Raw genomic sequence first — 16,857 nt, 5'->3', positions numbered from 1 at the left:
TGACCCAAATACATTTCTTAAAGGCACGGTATCGTCAAAATTGTTATTGAGTAATCCAGCAGGGCATGCAAGCTCACCGAACAGAAACTATCACACCCTTTACAATATTGGATTGTCTTATTGAATTGAGAATAACTAGGCTGGCACTTGAGCACACTGTGAAATGATGCCAGATGGGACAAACAGCCATTGCTGTAGGAGGGCGGTGCATTGAGATCCAGTATCTTGGGAAGCTCAAGTATTGAACAAACATTGAGTGATTTCAGGAAGTGGGAAGAAGGCCTCGAGGCACTGTAGAAATGCAAGACTTTTTTGCCTTGTTGCTATTGCGTGAGAGATCTGATCAGAAATTCCAAGGTATTTTCTGAAGTTAGCCTAGACCCTAACTTGTACATTTGATGCAGCACAGTGGTTAGCACTGCTGGCTGACAGCGCCAGGGACCCAGGTTCAATTCAGCCTTGGGTCACAGTCTGTGTGGAGTCTGCACGTTCTCCCTGCGTCTGCGGGGGTTTCCTCCGTGTGGTCCGGTTTCCTCCCATAATCCAAAGATGTGCGGGTTAGGTGGATTGGGGCAATTTAGCACGTGTTCAGGGGCACTAACTAGGATAAGTGCATGGGGTTGTGGGGATGGGGCCTGGCTGAGGTTGTGGCCGGTGCAGGTTCGATGGGCCGAATGGCCTCCTTCTGCACTGTAGGATTCTATGATTCTAAATGAAAGACCTGCCAGCAATTCACACTTGAGTGTCACCCAGTAAGTTGAGCCATGGGGCTAGATGGCCTATTCCTGCTCCTATTTCTTATGTTTCTTATTATGTAGGAGGGATGCAGAAGGAAAATAAGTTGAAATTATCAATTCTTACCACTGAACCGCAGTGTTTTTTATATCAGGCATTTGTTTTGTGCAGTCTGCTGCATAGAAGCTTTATTAGTTCACTGTAATAAGATTAATGCAATGCATGACTCAACATTATTTTGAATAAATCTAATCTATTTTCTTTTTGATGTTGTCCTACTTTAGGTGCAAGGCCAAGAATCGTGACTCGATACAGCATGGAGAACATGAATGTGGTCAAGTTTTCTCCAGAGAAGGTGAGGATGTTTATTTCAGTGGAGGGTCATCAAGAGTAAGCACAAGGAAAAGTCGATCTAGAATTTCATGAGCTTTTGTTGAGGAAGGACTTGTGGGCAGAGAGGGAGAGAAAAGACAAGAGGGGAGGAGAGATGGGGTGAGGGAGGATTCTATGACCTCCCCTCATCATGTTTCTCGCAGCGGGAGGCAGTGCACTATTTACCAGCGGCGGGATCTTGTGGTCCTGCTGCCATCAGGCGCCCCCGCCACAGGGATGCCAACTGCAGGGGGTGTGCCGTTGGTGGGACCAGAAGGTCCCACTGTCATGAATAACTGGAGAATTCCAGCCATGTAGTGGGAGCAAGAGAGCGTGATCTAGGTGTCAAAAGTAAGAAATTTGGGAATTCTTCCATTCATAGGAAGATCTTCTCAAACATTGGAATTCAGAATGAGATGAGTGTTAAGATGAGGAATTGTCCAAGGCATATTTATGTGACCTGTGGGGGAGGGGGGAGAAGGTTATCAGTAGTTGAAGCTGGTATAGTTTGATTTTGTTAAATCAGAATATTTTTGCAGATATGGTAGAATACTTAATATCTACCACTGGACTATCACTCCAGAGGCCTGGACGAGTGGTCTGGGGACTTGAGGTCAAATCCTGCCAAGCTAAGGATTTAAATTCAGTTAATTAACTAAATTTAAAAAAATCTAGTACAGAATGTGAATATTGCTGAAAATGAGGCATTTTGCAGAAGCATCTTGCAATCATCAGGACAAAGGCAAGAATGCCAAATTTCAAAGAGTTGGAACATTTTTTTCTCCTTGTAAGTTTTGTGATCATTTGAAATTTGGTATTCTTGCATACATGCTGATGAGTGAAAGAGGAAAAGCTCCAGCAATGCATCTCTCTTGTCAGCACTAAGAAAAGCTAGTATCAGGTAACAATGAATACAATATTGTCTCAAAAAACGATCCAGTTCACTAATATCCTTCAGGGAAGAAATCTCCCCTGCTTACCTGGTCGGGCCTATATGTAACTTGAGATTCATTGATTGACTCTTAACTGTCATTTGACATGACATAGCAAGCTTACTTGGTTGTATTTAGGAAGATGGCTCACCATCACCTCTTTAAGAGTGATTAGGGATATGCATAAAGACATTACAGCAATACCCAGATCCTGTTAATTCTTTAAAAAAAAATCAAGAATAGTCTTTAAAAGCAGACTTGACTATTTTAATTGGACCCTGAGTTGCCAGGAGAGATATTGGCATCACGTGTTACTCACTCACGCAAGTCTTTAAGGATCCTTAAGACCACATAATTCATGGCTATGAAATTACATTTGGAGAAGGCCACTTAGAGGTCAGTTGCTTTCCTGGTGTGACCCATTTGCAGATCATAGAACCCCTACTGTGCAAAAAGACACCATTCAGCCCATCAAACCTGCTCTAATAACAATCCCACCCAGACCCTTTCCCTGTAACCGCATATATTTACCCTCCTAACCTCCTGACAATAACGGGCAATTTAGTATGGCTGATCCACCTAACCCGCACATCTTTGGAGTGTGGGAGGAAACCGGAGCACCTGGAGGAAATCCACATGGACATGAGGAGGATGTGCAAACTCCACACAGACAGTCACCCAAAGCTGGAATTGAACCCAGGTCCTTGGTGCTGCGAGGTAGCAGTGCTAATGCCACGCTGACTACTTTTGAAGTTCAGAACTTGGGTCACTGAAAACCAACATACACCAATTCTCTAAAACTGCAACAATGATATTTAATAGCTTTGCATTTAATTGGTAAGGCTGTGACATCATGTGAGGAACTGGGATGAAGATGCTAATGCAGGGGTTTCAGGGAGCTGAATTGTTCTTTGATGGTTCAGCATCTGCATTCTGAGGCAATAAAATTCTTGATTTTTGTAAGATATATTGATGCCAAAACTCTTGCCTTTTGAGATCTATTACATAATCTTCCATTGGTCTGATTTACAATCATCAAGGACCAAAATGGGGATGTGGCTGGTGAGCACCATTCCCTTGATCTCAAGAACACAGCAAAGCTGCACTGGGCCGGACAACTTAGGAACAAGAAGTATCAGGAGGGCACAGCCAGCTCAGAAGACAAGCAAGGCGCCAATGCATCATTACCATTGGTGGACGCCAGCGATGTCAGAGTTCAAATGGCACCAATGGTAGGCAATCTGAACTTTGCATCTCTTTTTGGCATCTTGTGTAACTGTGTGAGAGTATTTGTGTGTTTACCATGCCAGACCATGACCATTTCCAACACTGTCCTTCAGGCCTTAACATCACTAAATGCCCCATGATTGTATCAGTCACTGTATGACCAGAAACATGAATATTGTGGCTACAGAAATAGGTCAGAGGCTGGGAATTCTGCAGTGAGTAACTCGCCTCCTGACTCCACAGAGCCTGTCCACCGTCTACAGGCCACAAGTCAGGAATGTAATGGAATATCCTCCACTTGTCAGGCTGAGTGCAGCTCCAACAACACTTGAGAAGCATGACACTATCCAGAGCAAAGCCACCTGTTTCATCATCAACACCCCATCCACCACTTTAAACATCCACTCCCTGGGTCATGGCTGTATCTACAAGATGCACTGCAGTACCTTCCAAACCCGCAATTTCTGCTGCCTAGATTCAGCAGGCGCAGGGGAAAACCACCACTGCAAGAGCCCCTTCAAATCACTCTCTATCCTGAGTTGGAGATCAGAATTACCATTCCTTCATCATGGCTGGGTCAACCATGCTGCACTATGGGTGTACCTACACCACACAGACTGCAACAATTCAGGAAGGTGACTCACCACCACCTTCTGGAGAACAATAAGGGATGAACAGTAAATGCCGGCCATGTCAATAATGGTTACATCCCATGAGCAAATCCAAAATGACATCAGGACACTGGTTCATTTATCATTTGCCCTGAGAATGTGGCGGTGAGCATTGCTATCACAGCTATCCTTGCAATCCAATAGCTTGCTGGAGAACACTGCACAAACTCAAATCTTTCTTGAGTTGTTCTTGGGATGCACGTGACTCTGGCATGGCAGTAGTCATTGCCCATTTATTATCGCCTACATGTTGATCCTTCTCCTTCAATTGGTACAGTTCAGGGAGTGATTGGGCACCCTTAATGGTGTTGAAAGTGGAATTTCAGGACTCCAACAATAACGAAGATTGGGATGGGGGGGTGGGGATACTTGTCCAAATTGGAATGGTGTGCAACTGTAAAGGGGAACTTGGAAGTGATTGTACTCCTTCAACCTGGCTGCTTTTGCCTTTGTGAGTTATGATGGAGGTTGCAGGCTTGAGAGTTGCTGTTAAAGTAACACTGATGAGTTGGTGAAATGCAGTCTGTCAATCATACCTATTGCACCCAGAGTGTGCCAGTGGTGGGCATCCAGTACAGCGTAGAGGCATGCCCAATCCACCTAACCTGCACATTGTTGGAATGACATCTAGGCAAACACAATTGTACTTTAGAAATCACTACAGCAAAAAGGAACTAATAATATTCAGGTTTATAGTGGAGCATTCTGCTTTTAAATAAGCTATGTCCCAAATAGCTAATTTTTTTCAGAAACAGAATTTAAAGGTAATGGATATTTCTTAAGTCTGATGTCTTTTCCACCTGATCATCTTACGTTTCTTCAATTCCATGTGGTTAAAGGAGAACTTCCCCCTTACACACGTGATGGTTCAAGTAGGCTGTTAAAGTATGATTTGAACTCGGGAATTTGAGGAATAGTGTCAGAATTTGTAGATGATATCCAAGTTGCAGGAAGGGCTCAGGAAGCATGTGAGGTATAATAAACTATGTGGTGAACTGCACCAAAGTGCAGAAAGAATAAAAGAAGACTTGTAGAATTATAGAACCCCTACAGTGCAGAAAGGAGGCCCATCAGGTCTGCACCAACTCTCCGAAAGAGAATTTTACCCAGGCCCACTCCTCTGCTCTATCCCCATAATTCTGCGCATTTAGCATGGTTAATACATCTAACCTACACACCTTGGGATATCAGAGTCGATTTACCATTGCCCAATCCACCCACTCCATCGTTGGAGTGACATCTAAGCAGGCACAATTGTACTTTAGTGACATTTCTGCACCAACACTTGACAAGTTCGCACTGTTCCCCCTATTTGTGATGCCTCAATTACAGGTGATTTGTTGCATGTGTCACAAAAAGAAGGGTGTAGAAAAAGGGAACAGCCATTTAGCCCGTAAAATTTATTCCCCGTAATCTATCCGATTATGTTCATTTACTCACCAGCCATCTGATGAATGAAAACACGGATAATGCTTAGGGTAAACTTTCACGTGAAAGCTTTCAATTTTACATGAACTTGTCTTTCAATGTGGCTGATTACAATTGAACAGATTGAGTACGCGTTTTTTTTCCGAAAATGGATTGCAAATTAACTCTAGTAATTGGCAACGATTTTTAATTAAACAGATAAGTTTTTAGACCACCACAGGTCAACCAACTGAAGCATTTGAGCCAAAAGCCATTGCACGCTTGTCTTCAAGGTTTCCGAGCACAAAATGCTTAACGTATTTGGTTATTAAGTTTCTCTGCCTACTCCTTGATTGAGGCATCACAGATAGGGGGAACAGTGCCAATATCTCCAGTGTTGGTGCAGAAATTTCACTAAAGTACAATTGTGTCTGCTTAGATGTCATTCCAACGATGTGTAGGTTAGATGGATTAGCCATGGTAAATTGCCCCTGGTGTCCCACGATGTGTAGGTTAGATGGGTTAGCCATCCTAAATGCGCAGCGTTATGGGGATAGAGCAGAGGGGTGGACCAGGGTAAGATTCTCTTTTGGAAAGTTGGTGCAGACCCGATGGCCCCCTTTCTGCACTGTAGGGATTCTATGGTTCTACAAGTCTTTTATTCTTTCTGCACTTTGGTGCAGTTCACCACATAGTTTATTATACCTCGTAAACTTCCTCACCCCTTCCCACAACTTGGATATCATCTACAAATTCTGACACTATTCCTCAAATTCCCAAGTCCAAATCACGTTTTTATCCATCCATGGGATGTGACCATCACTGGCTGGACCAGCATTTGTTGTCCACTCCTAATTGCCCTTGAACTGAGTCGCTTGCCACGACATTTCAGAGGTTAGTTAAGAGCCAACCACTTTGATGTGGGTTTGTAGCCACAAATCGGCCAGACTGGGTAAGGATGGCAGACTTCCTTCCCTGTAGGATATCAATGAACCAATTCTACAACAATCGACAATAGTTTCATGGTCACCATTACTGAGAAAACATTGAGTAATCACCAGAGTGAATGTGGAGGAATAATCAGTCAGTGATGGAGACTAGATGGAAGAAAGCAAAGGTGGGACACATTGAGCAGAAGTTGTTTTGGAGAGAAATATCAGTCAGCAAAAGGAACAGCAATTCAATGGCAGGCACGCACACACATGCATTAACTTGTCAATATACAATTTAAGAGCTTTGTAAATTTCTTCTGCCAGACTATTTTGTCATCTGGCTCCATCTGCCCATTAGATTCCTTTTTGTTCTGTTTGTCATTGATTCAGTTTAATTGTTTCGTTGGTTCCTGACTGAATCCAGACTACCCTCACTGGAGTGAAAATTATTCTGCCCTGGGAATCTATGCTATTGTGGAAACCAGGCTCGGTCATTCATCATCTTCCCCCCCCCCCTCTCCTCCATCGGTCCTCCCTGTCTCTTCGTGCATTCTCTTCTCCCACCCTCCCCGTCCTCCCCCCATTCTCCCCCTCGGTCCTCCTCACCCCCATTCCCTCCCTCCCTCCCTCCCTCCTCCCCCCCCCGTTCCCTCCTCTCCCCCTCTCCCCCACCTTCCCTCCCGCCCCCCCTTCCCTCCCTTCCCCCCCCCCCCCCCCCCACCCCCCTAGGACCCTACCTGGCCCTTCTCTGTCTCCTCCCCGTTCTCTATCTCTCTCTCCACCCCCCTGTCACCCCCCACTCCTCACCCTCTCTCCTGGTTGGGCCCTTTCATAACATTGATGTGCATTATTTAAGTGCCTATAATGGTGCCATCCTAACCTGAATTGGAAAGTTGAATTTTCAATATTCCCCCATCGCCACGTTAATCCACAGTAAATTGAGTTTCTAAAGTAGATGGAGCAGGTCCACTTGGATTAATACTTCATTTGATTTTGCAAAGGCATGTGAAGGGTGAAGTCATTTTGCATAAATGGCAGCTCTCCCTTCCTTTGGAAGAATGCTCCTTACTTGATGGCTGTCCAACTGGATAATAGCTTTCAGATGGATGGAAAAAGATACAAATTGAGAATTAATTGTTAGGTTCTTAAAACTACAAGCGATAAAACTGAGAATAGGAACTATGTCACTGCCTGAGAAGGTAGTGGAAGCAAAGTCAGTGGTAATTCTAAAAAGACAATCCAATATAAATTGGAGGAGGAAATACTTGAAAGCCAGTGAAGAAACACCAGTGGGAGTGGGCTAACCAGATAGCCCTTTCATCTCTGCAATGGGTAGAAAGGTCTCTGTTTGTGCTGTTTTGATTCTCTAAATATCTGCATAGTATGCTTCCGTTTAGTGTACAGGAAGGGGGTTGGTTTAGTTCAGTTGGCTGGACACTGATTCATGATGCAGAGAATGCTGACAGTGTGGGTTCAATTCCTGCACTGGCCGAGGTTACTCAGAAAGGCCCTGCCTTCTCAACTTTGCCCCTTGCTTGAGGTGTGGTGACCCGTGTTTGCACAGATTTCCCCTGGGTGCTCTGGTTTCCCCCCTGTGGCCCAAAGATGTGTGGGTTAGGTTGAAGGACCATGCTAAATTGCCCCTTGGCATCATGGGGGACGAACAGGGTAAGTATGTGGGATTCCAAGGATAGGGCCCGGGTGGGGTTGTTGTCAGTGCAGGCCGAATGGCCTCTTCCTGTACTCTAGGGATCAGTGATGACCATCAGGTTAAATCACCACTGGTCAGCTCTGCCCTCACATAGGGAGAGCAGCCTATGGTCACCATATAAACCAGCCTCCCATTCATTGACATAAAATACTGCGGATGCTGGAATCTGAAACAAAAAATACTGGAAAATCTCAGCAGATCTTCAGACTTTGCCATCAGACTTTTGAATGGACCTACCTTATATTAAATTGATCTTTCTCTACACCCTAGCTATGACTAAAACTGCATTTGGCACTTTCTCCTTTCCTTCCCTATGCAGAGTATGTACAGCGTGCAAGAAACAATACTTTTCACTGTATTATCAACACACGTGATAATAATAAATCAAGTCAAATCTGGGAAAATGGTGACGTTACCTTTACAGACTGAATAATTTGTTTTGTTTTGCAAAGTTTTTAACTTATTCAATGCCCAGCCGGATTATTCCCTAAGTAAACCTGGACTCTGATATTGCAGAGGCGTTAACCGGGAATTTCTTCTTTTATTTTTAAACTGAGCATACGGCTGGACAGCTGTTTCATTCAGTTTTGTGCCCCCAAGTCCATCATCCTCTGAGATGCTTCTTTCTTCATGGCGCTCCTCCCGGGACTGAAACCTATCCGTCGAGTTATTCAGCAAGTATTCCAGCACCTCGCCAAAGCAAATGATCTTGCCGAAGGCTTAGTGCAGTCAGAAATTTTAGCTGGCACCAGGCAGCTGCCATTGGCCACATCGAGGTAGCAAATATTTACACTGAGCATGCCAAAGTTCGGGTGCAGGTTTGAAGAGACCTTTGTTTTTCGGCACTGCCCATGTAAGCGATTATTCAGTCAATAGTTGAACCTTTGGGATAGTCAGCGACGGGTTGCTGAGCAAGATCTGACGGGGAGAAGACAGAATGGATTTTCTCTGTTGCAGTAACAGCTCTTGAAGAGAGTTCATGCTGCTTTGAAAAGCTTTTTCTTTCCAACGTGGTGCTGGATTTATTGCTTCCAAAAGGTACTTGGACTCGGTGCTCCAAACCTGTCGTTTGGTTTGCTAAACTGAGTTCCATCTGGTGAGTTCCAAACCCATCCTCATTTACAAACTTATTGAATAATTAATTCCTTGAAATACAATTCAGTTTACAAGTCCAGCAGAGGGAACAATGCCTTCTGGAGGTTTTGTGCCGAGTTGATGATTGTGCAGTTTAAAAGGACAGTGTGGGATGTTAAAAGGTTTATAGGAATGTTTGCAATTCCAGATTGAAATGCAGTTAAGCCCCAGTTCAGACTGAGCTCCTCTATATTGCTCACAGTTCAGACAAGTGATTTGTTCAGACACATTTTGTTGTTTTTGATACGGAATTTCACTGCTCTCTGCATACTTTGCACCCTCGATAGACCAGACGAAACTTTAAATCGACTTTTTATTCAAGCCGTAGTGAGGAATGTTGCCTTCCACAAGGTGGCGTGCAGAATTGTGGAGAGATACGTGGCATGCACGGTTATACCTTTGCTTATCTTGCAAGTAATTTGCACATGCCAATCAGAAGTATACATTTGTTCTGAAGTCATTGACATCCAATGACAGTCAAAAGTTCTGATGATTTCATTTGTATCAGGTGAATAACGTTAACCAGTTACTGCCTCTGGATGCTTACCTAATTATAATGACTAATTATTGATGAGATATGCCTATATGTTTACACCATCCAAACATCCACGCCTGTTGTTATAGCTCCCACCTTGTGATTCTCAGAGTTCTCATCCTCTTGTCCCTTGGTCAGCTTGTTTGTGCTGCCCGTGTGGGAATTGCACTGAAACATCTTCACAGCAGCTTCCCAGGAAACTGTGCTGTACTTAATTCACTGCATTCAACAATTTTTAACCCCTTCGGTTTTTGTCTAACAGCACAACTCCTGAACGTAGTTGCCAATAAATCCAATAAGGAATTTGAGGTGAATTTCTTTATCCAGAGATTGGTTGGAATGGGGACTTCACCATCACAGGGAGTAGTTGAGACAAATAGGCTAGGCAACTTTAAGGAATCATGAACAGTGAGATAGACCCGATGGGCTGAATGGTCTGTTCTATATGTTCTGCATAATTTTCATTTCTGGCAAGTTTTTGTTACATTTTAAGAAGTTGAAATGATCCAGTAATGGATCAATAGTTGGAGGTGATGGTCTAGTGGTATTATCGCTAGACTATTAATTCAGAAACTCAGCTAGTGTTCTTGGGACCCGGGTTCGAATCCCGCCACGAGAGATGGTGGAATTTGCATTCAGTAAAAAAGATCTGGAATTAAGAATCTACTGACGACCATGAAACCATTGTCGATTGTCGGGAAAACCCATCTGGTTCATTACTGTCCTTTAGGGAAGGAAATCTGCCACCTTTACCCAGCCTGGCCTACATGTGACTCCAGAGCCACAGCAATGTGGTTGATTCTAAACTGCCCCCCAAGGGCAACTGGGGATGGGCAATAATTGTTGGCCAGCCAGCAACGCCCATGTCCCACAAATGAATAAGAAGAAAAATGGGATCCTTCACCTGAATATTCTCCAGTGAGCCCTGCTGGTGATTGCAAGTTTCTGTCACTGTTAAATGAGGGTCAGGCTGGCACTCATAGAATCATAGAATCCCTACAGTGCAGAAGGAGGCCATTCGGTCCATTGAGTCTGCACCGACCACGATCCCACGCAGGTCGTATCCCTGTAACCCACATATTTACCCTACTAGTCCCCCTGACACTAAAAAGCAATTTACCATGGCCAATCAACCTGCACATCTTTGGCCTGTGGGAGGAAACCACAGCACCCAGAGGAAACCCATGCGGATATGTCAAGAATGTACAAATTCCACACAGACAGTGACTCAAACCTGGATTTGAACCCAGATCCCTGGTGCTGTGAGGCAGTAGTGCTAACTGTTATACCATCATGCCACCCTATACATTTAACTATACGTTTTGGGACACTAAGGGGCAATTTGGCATGGCCAATCCACCTAACTGCACATCTTTGGACTGTGGGAGGAAACCCATGCAGATACGGGGAAAATGTGCAAACTCCACAGAGACAGTGACCCAAGCCGGGATTTGAACCCTGCTCCCTGGCATTGTGAGACAGCAGTGCTAACCACCGTGCCACCATGCTGCCCACTGTGTACCTTCTGTGCCTGCTGGTCCTCACCAATCTGAGCGTACACTAGTTAGTCGTCAATAGAACCAACAGAAATTCCCCCCGGGGGAAGATAATTGGAGCACATATTTATTTCAAAGCTACCCAAGGAAACAAATTATGTTTTACTTGGGCAGCTGTTCCTTCTCCAATCCTTGAGAGGTATGACTTTGTTTAACTGAACCAGCTCATCTGGCAGTGTCAGCATTTTAATAAAGCTATGGAGAGCAAACGCATCAATCAGTTTGCTGCACTTTTGTGATCATCAGGCTGTAAAATGTAACCCAGACAAAAAATGGGGTTTATCTTTCAAAGCTCTATCATGTATCCTCTTACTCGAGTCAACTCACCTCATCCATATCTCGCCAGGAGATGAGATCATCTATCATCATGTTGACATCTTCCAGTGTTCTAAAACTGGCTTTAAGAGTTGATGTTGCAGAGACTATTTGGCCAAATGGATTTGGAAAGTCAATCTGTTGGAGTGAGTAACTTAAAGCTTCTTCTGTCTTTCTCGCTAATAGAGCTGAGTGAAGATTAGGCACGATTGTTTTACTCAGCGGGGAATTTGATGCAAAAAGAAACCAATTCACATTCCGTACCAGCCACTAAAGAGAATCTGAACCTGCAACATAAATGAGATGCCATACTGAGTGCTTAATCAATCCCATTAATACAACAGAGGATGTGAAACTATAGGAAAAGTCAGTTGCTATATCAGTGAAGTCAATCTTCCTGGATCGCAGTTCCTCCAGTTATGTTGTTATATCTTCTGGTATTTTCCTAACTGTCCAAGATTGAATCAACAGTAAGCATGAAGGCAGAGCAATTTGCAGAGTTCTATCATTGGATATGGATATCACTGGAAAGACCAGCACTTCTTGCCCATCCCTAACTGACCTTGAGAAGATGATGGTGAGCCACCTCCAGTCCATGTGTAGATAGCTCATTAGCACGTTGACATCTTCCAGTGTCCCAAAACTGGCTTTAAGAGTTGATGTTGTAGAGACTATCTGGCTAAATGGATTTGAAAAGTCACTCTGTTGGAGTGAGTAACTTAAAGCTGCTTCTGAGTGCTGGTAGGAAGGGATATTGCAGGATTTTCATCCAGAAATAGTGAAGGAACAATGATATAGTTTCAAGTCAGGAAGGCATGTTGCTTGGTTAAGCAAGGGAGATGGAAGAATACAAAAGGATGTGTTGGAATAAAGGAGAATGCTGCAGATTGTTTCAGTTCAGGAGCGGCAAGGTGGGTTAAGTTTTTAGAGTTTTATTTATTAGTCACAGTAAGGCTTACATTAACGCTGCACTGAAGTTACTGTGAAGTTCCCCCAGTTGCCACATTCTGGCACTTGTTTGGGTCAGTGCACCTAATCAGCATGTCTTTCAGAATGTGGAAGCAAACCAGAGCACCCAGAGGAAACCCACGCAGACACGGGGAGAATGTGCAAACTCCACACAGACAGTGACCCAAGCTGGGAATCGAACCCGGGTCCCTGGCACTGTGAGGCAGCAATGCTAATCACTGTGCCGCCATGCCACCCCTGTGCTGCCTTACAGTGCCAGGGACCCGGGTTTGATTCCAGCCTCAGGTGACAGTGTGGAATTTGCACGTTCTCCCCATGTCTGCATAGGTTTCCTCTGGGTGCTCCGGTTTCCTCCCACAGTCTAAAGACGTGCAAGTTAGGTTGATTGGTGATGCTCAATTGCCTCTTAATGTCAGGCAGGTAAATATGTTGGATTATGGGGGTAGGGCCTGGGTGAGATATTGTCGGTGCAGGATCAATGGGTTGAATGGCCTCTTCCTGTATTGTGAGGATTCTCTGATTCTCGGAGCTGGCGCACGTACAATGAGCAAGTGGCTTCTTTGCCACCTTTTCTACAAATTTTGGAATTTGGACCTGTGTGGTGACTTGCTGGAGGCATTGCTATTTATAAACTTGATAATGTGTTCCTCAGCCCTCGCTTTCAAATCATCTGATTTGCATTCCTACGAGCTCAGCAATGGTTGTGTGAAAATCCGATGTTTAATTAGATCATTGAAGCCCCCATGAGTTTAGATAGTGAGAACAAAAGTCTGATTGTCTGGCACATTTAGCAGAGGTGATTTTTGTGTCAGCATGAACTCTACCTGAATGTCTAACTGCAAAGCTTGTGCTCTGTTTAAGATACATAGAAAGAAGTCTCAAAACACCAGGTTAAAATCCAACAGGTTTATTTGGTAGCACAAGCCACTAGCTTTCGGAGCGCTGGCCCTTCATCAGGTGAGTGGGAGTTCTGTTCACAAACAGGGCATATGAAGACACAAATTCAATTTACAAAATAATGGTTGGAATGCGAGTCTTTACAGGTAATCAAGTCTTAAAAGGTACAGACAATGTGAGTGGAGAGAGCGTTAAGCACAGGTTAAAGAGATGAGTATTGTCTCCAGACAGGACAGTTAGTGAGATTTTGCAAGCCCAGTCAATTTGTGGGGGTTACAGATAATGTGACATGAACCCAAGACCCTAGTTGAGGCAGTCCTCATGTGTGTGGAACTTGGCTATCGGTCTCTGCTCAGTGGCTCTGTGTTGTCGTGTGTCGTGAAGGCCGCCTTGGAGAACGCTTACCCAAAGATCAGGGGACGAGTGCCCATGACTGCTGAAATATTCCCTGACAGGAAGAGAACAGTCTTGCCTGGTGATTTTCAAGCCCTTTCGGCCCATCAGATCTGCACCGTCATGTGAGAAACACCTGACCTCCCATCTAATCCCATTTGCCAGCACTTGGCCCATAGCCTTGAATGTCATAACGTGCCAAGTGCTCATCCAGGTACTTTTTAAAGAATGTGAGGCAACCTGCCTCCACCACCCTCCCAGGCAGCACATTCCAGGCCATCACCACCCTCTGGGTAAAAGTGTTTTTCCTCAAAACACCCTCCCCACCCCTCCAAACATCCTGCCCCTCATCTTGAGCTTGTGTCCATTCAAGGTGGAGGCGCCGGCGTTGGACTGTGGTGGGCATGGTAAGAATTCTCACAACACCAGGTTAAAGACCAACAGGTTTATTTGGAATCACGAGCTTTCGGAGCATTGCCCCTTCATCAGGTGAGTCACTGGGCTATTGAGTTGGATGATCAGCCATGATTGTAATGAATGGCAGAGCAGGCTTGAAGAGCCAAATGGGCTCCTCTTGCTCCAGTCTTCTATGTTTATTCATCTGTTATCATAGTGTCTGCACGGTCTCCCCAGTGTACCATGCCTCGGGACATCCTTTCCTGCAGCGTATCAGGTAGAGAACGTTAGCCGAGTTGCAAGTGTACGTACCGTGTACCTGGTGGATGGTATTCTCAGGTCAAGATACATAGAAGATTGGAGCAAGAGGAGGCCATTTGGCCCTTCAAGTCTCCTCCGCCATTCATTACGATCATGGCTGATCATCCAACTCAAAGCCTAGTGAGTCACCTGATGAAGGGGCAATGCTCCGAAAGCTCGTGATTCCAAATAAACCTGTTGGTCTTTAACCTGGTGTTGTGAGAATTCTTACCGTGCCCACCCCAGTCCAACGCCGGCATCTCCACCTCGAATGGACACAAGTTCAAGATGAGGGGCAGGACGTTTGGAGGGGTGGGGAGGCTGTTTTGAGGAAAAACAATTTTACCCAGAGGGTGGTGATGGTCTGGAATGTGCTGCCTGGGAGGGTGGTGGAGGCAGGTTGCCTCACATTCTTTAAAAAGTACCTGGATGAGCACTTGGCACGTTGTAACATTGAAGACTATGGGCCAAGTGCTGGCAAATGGGATTAGATGGGAGGTCAGGTGTTTCTCACGTGACGGTGCAGACCTGATGGGCCAAAAGGGCACTTCTGCGCTGTGTGATTCTTTGGAATAAAATATGCCATCCTTACCTGGTCTGGTCTGGCCTACATATGGTTCCAGTTGGCTCTTAGTTGCCCTCCAAAATAGCCCTAGCTCGGTCATTATAGAGAGGCAGCAATTGCTGCCACATCCCATGAAAGAATTGGAATGAAAGACAAAAAATTGTGAGAATTGGTTTTAGTGAGTTGCTTCTCTTGATGGTGCGAGTGGAAGCACATTCAGTAGTCAACCTCAGAGGACTGATCTTACCCCACTCATTTTCCTTAAAATCTCCATCTCCTACACAGTCACTATTTTAACCCATCTGCAGCTGACAGGATGCTGTACCTTGGAGTGTTTTCACCATGACGTATTGTTCCTACCTCTCTCAAGATTACTGTTAGACTTAAAAAACGAATTCCTTGAAAGGCGATGTTTTTTTTTAAATCTGTGTCGTAAAAATTTGCTTTGTTATTACAATACTTTTGTTGCAGGGATGTTTGTTTTTAAATTTTTACACCATTCTTAAAACCAATGTGCAGAGTGGACAGGGCAAGTCCTTAATCCAGCTCCTTGCTTGCTCCAAAAATCAATTCAAACTCAATCCAATTCATAGTCCCTACAAAAAAGACAAACAAGATCCAAGCTGACAAGAAAAAAGCTTTAATTTGATTTGATTTATTAGTGTCAAATGTATTGGGATACTGTGAAAAGTATTGTTGCTTGTGCACTATACAGACAAAGCATACTGTTCGCATAGTACATTGGGGAGAAGGAAAGGAGAGGATGCAGAACATCATGTTACAGTCATAGCTAGGGTGTAGAGAAAGATCAACTTAATATATGGTAGGTCCGTTCAAAAGTCTGATGGCAGCAGGGAAGAAGCTGCTCTTGAGTTGGTTGGTACATAACCTCAGATTTTTGTATCTTTTTCCCAACGGAAGAAGGTGGAAGAGAGAATGTCCGGGGTGTGTGGGATCCTTGATTATGCTGGTTGTTCTTCCGAGGCAGGAAGAAGTGTAGGCTGAGTCATTTTCTCACTGAGGCAAGCTTTATATTCCAAAGATGTGCAGGTTAGGTTGATGGTGCTAAATTGCTCCTTGCTGTCATATGAACTAACTAGGGTAAATGCATGGGGTTATGAGGATGGGGCCTGGGAGGATTGTAGTCGGTGCAGACTCAATGAGCTGAATTGTCTCCTTCTGCACTGCAGGGATTTTATGATTATAAAAGTACAGTAAGTGTACAGTGGCACAGCACCAGGGACCCAAGTTCAATTCCAGCCTTGGGTCACTGTCTGCATGAAGTTTGCACATTCTCCCTGTGTCTGCGTGGGTTTCCTCCAGTTGCTCTGGTTTCCTCCCGCAGTCCAAAGATGTGCGCGTTAGGTTGATTGGCCATGCTAAGTTGCCCCTCAGTGGCAGGGGTATTAGCAGGATAAATGCGGCCCAACTCGTCCATGCCTGTCTTTATGTCCCACTTGAGCCACCTCCCATCTTCCCTCATCTCAATCATCATATCCTCTATTTGCTTCTCCCCCATCTGGGAAGAAGTCGTTCTTGAGTCAGTTGGTACGTGACCTCAGACTTTTGTACCTTTTTCCCAACTGAAGAAGGCGGGGGAGAGAATGTCTGGGGTGCGTGGGGTCTTTAATTGTGCTGGCTGCTTTTCCGAGGCACTGGAAAAGTGTAGACAAAGTTGGTGGATGGGAGGCTGGTTTGCATGATGGATTGGGGTTCGTTCATGACCCCTTGTAGTTTCTTGCGGTCTTGGGCAGAGCAGGAGCCATACCAAGCTATGATAAAACCAGGAAGAGTGCTTTCTATAGTGCAC

At 44.7% G+C, this 16,857-nt stretch overlaps 1 protein-coding gene across 13 annotated transcripts in view; it reads left to right on the top strand.

Moving 5' to 3' along the window:
* Positions 1-16,857, top strand: part of gpsm1b (G protein signaling modulator 1b) — a 290,004-nt gene that overhangs the window by 258,420 nt on the left and 14,727 nt on the right. For 9 of the 13 annotated variants that reach the window (XM_080212356.1, XM_080212354.1, XM_080212357.1 and 6 more), the window contains 2 exons: positions 1,020-1,090; positions 3,080-3,271. In XM_080212356.1, the coding sequence (XP_080068482.1) occupies positions 1,020-1,090; positions 3,080-3,271 (263 nt within the window). Of the gene's footprint in view, positions 1-1,019; positions 1,091-3,079; positions 3,272-8,889; positions 9,084-16,857 lie in introns of those variants that run through there. The other 4 variants (XM_080212360.1, XM_080212364.1, XM_080212365.1 and 1 more) reach the window with 2 other exon arrangements.

Source organism: Carcharhinus amblyrhynchos, chromosome 25 (assembly GCF_965287045.1).
Source record: "Carcharhinus amblyrhynchos chromosome 25, sCarAmb.v2.hapA, whole genome shotgun sequence".
NCBI lineage: Eukaryota > Metazoa > Chordata > Chondrichthyes > Carcharhiniformes > Carcharhinidae > Carcharhinus > Carcharhinus amblyrhynchos.
This window is presented reverse-complemented; position numbering and strand designations above follow the sequence as displayed.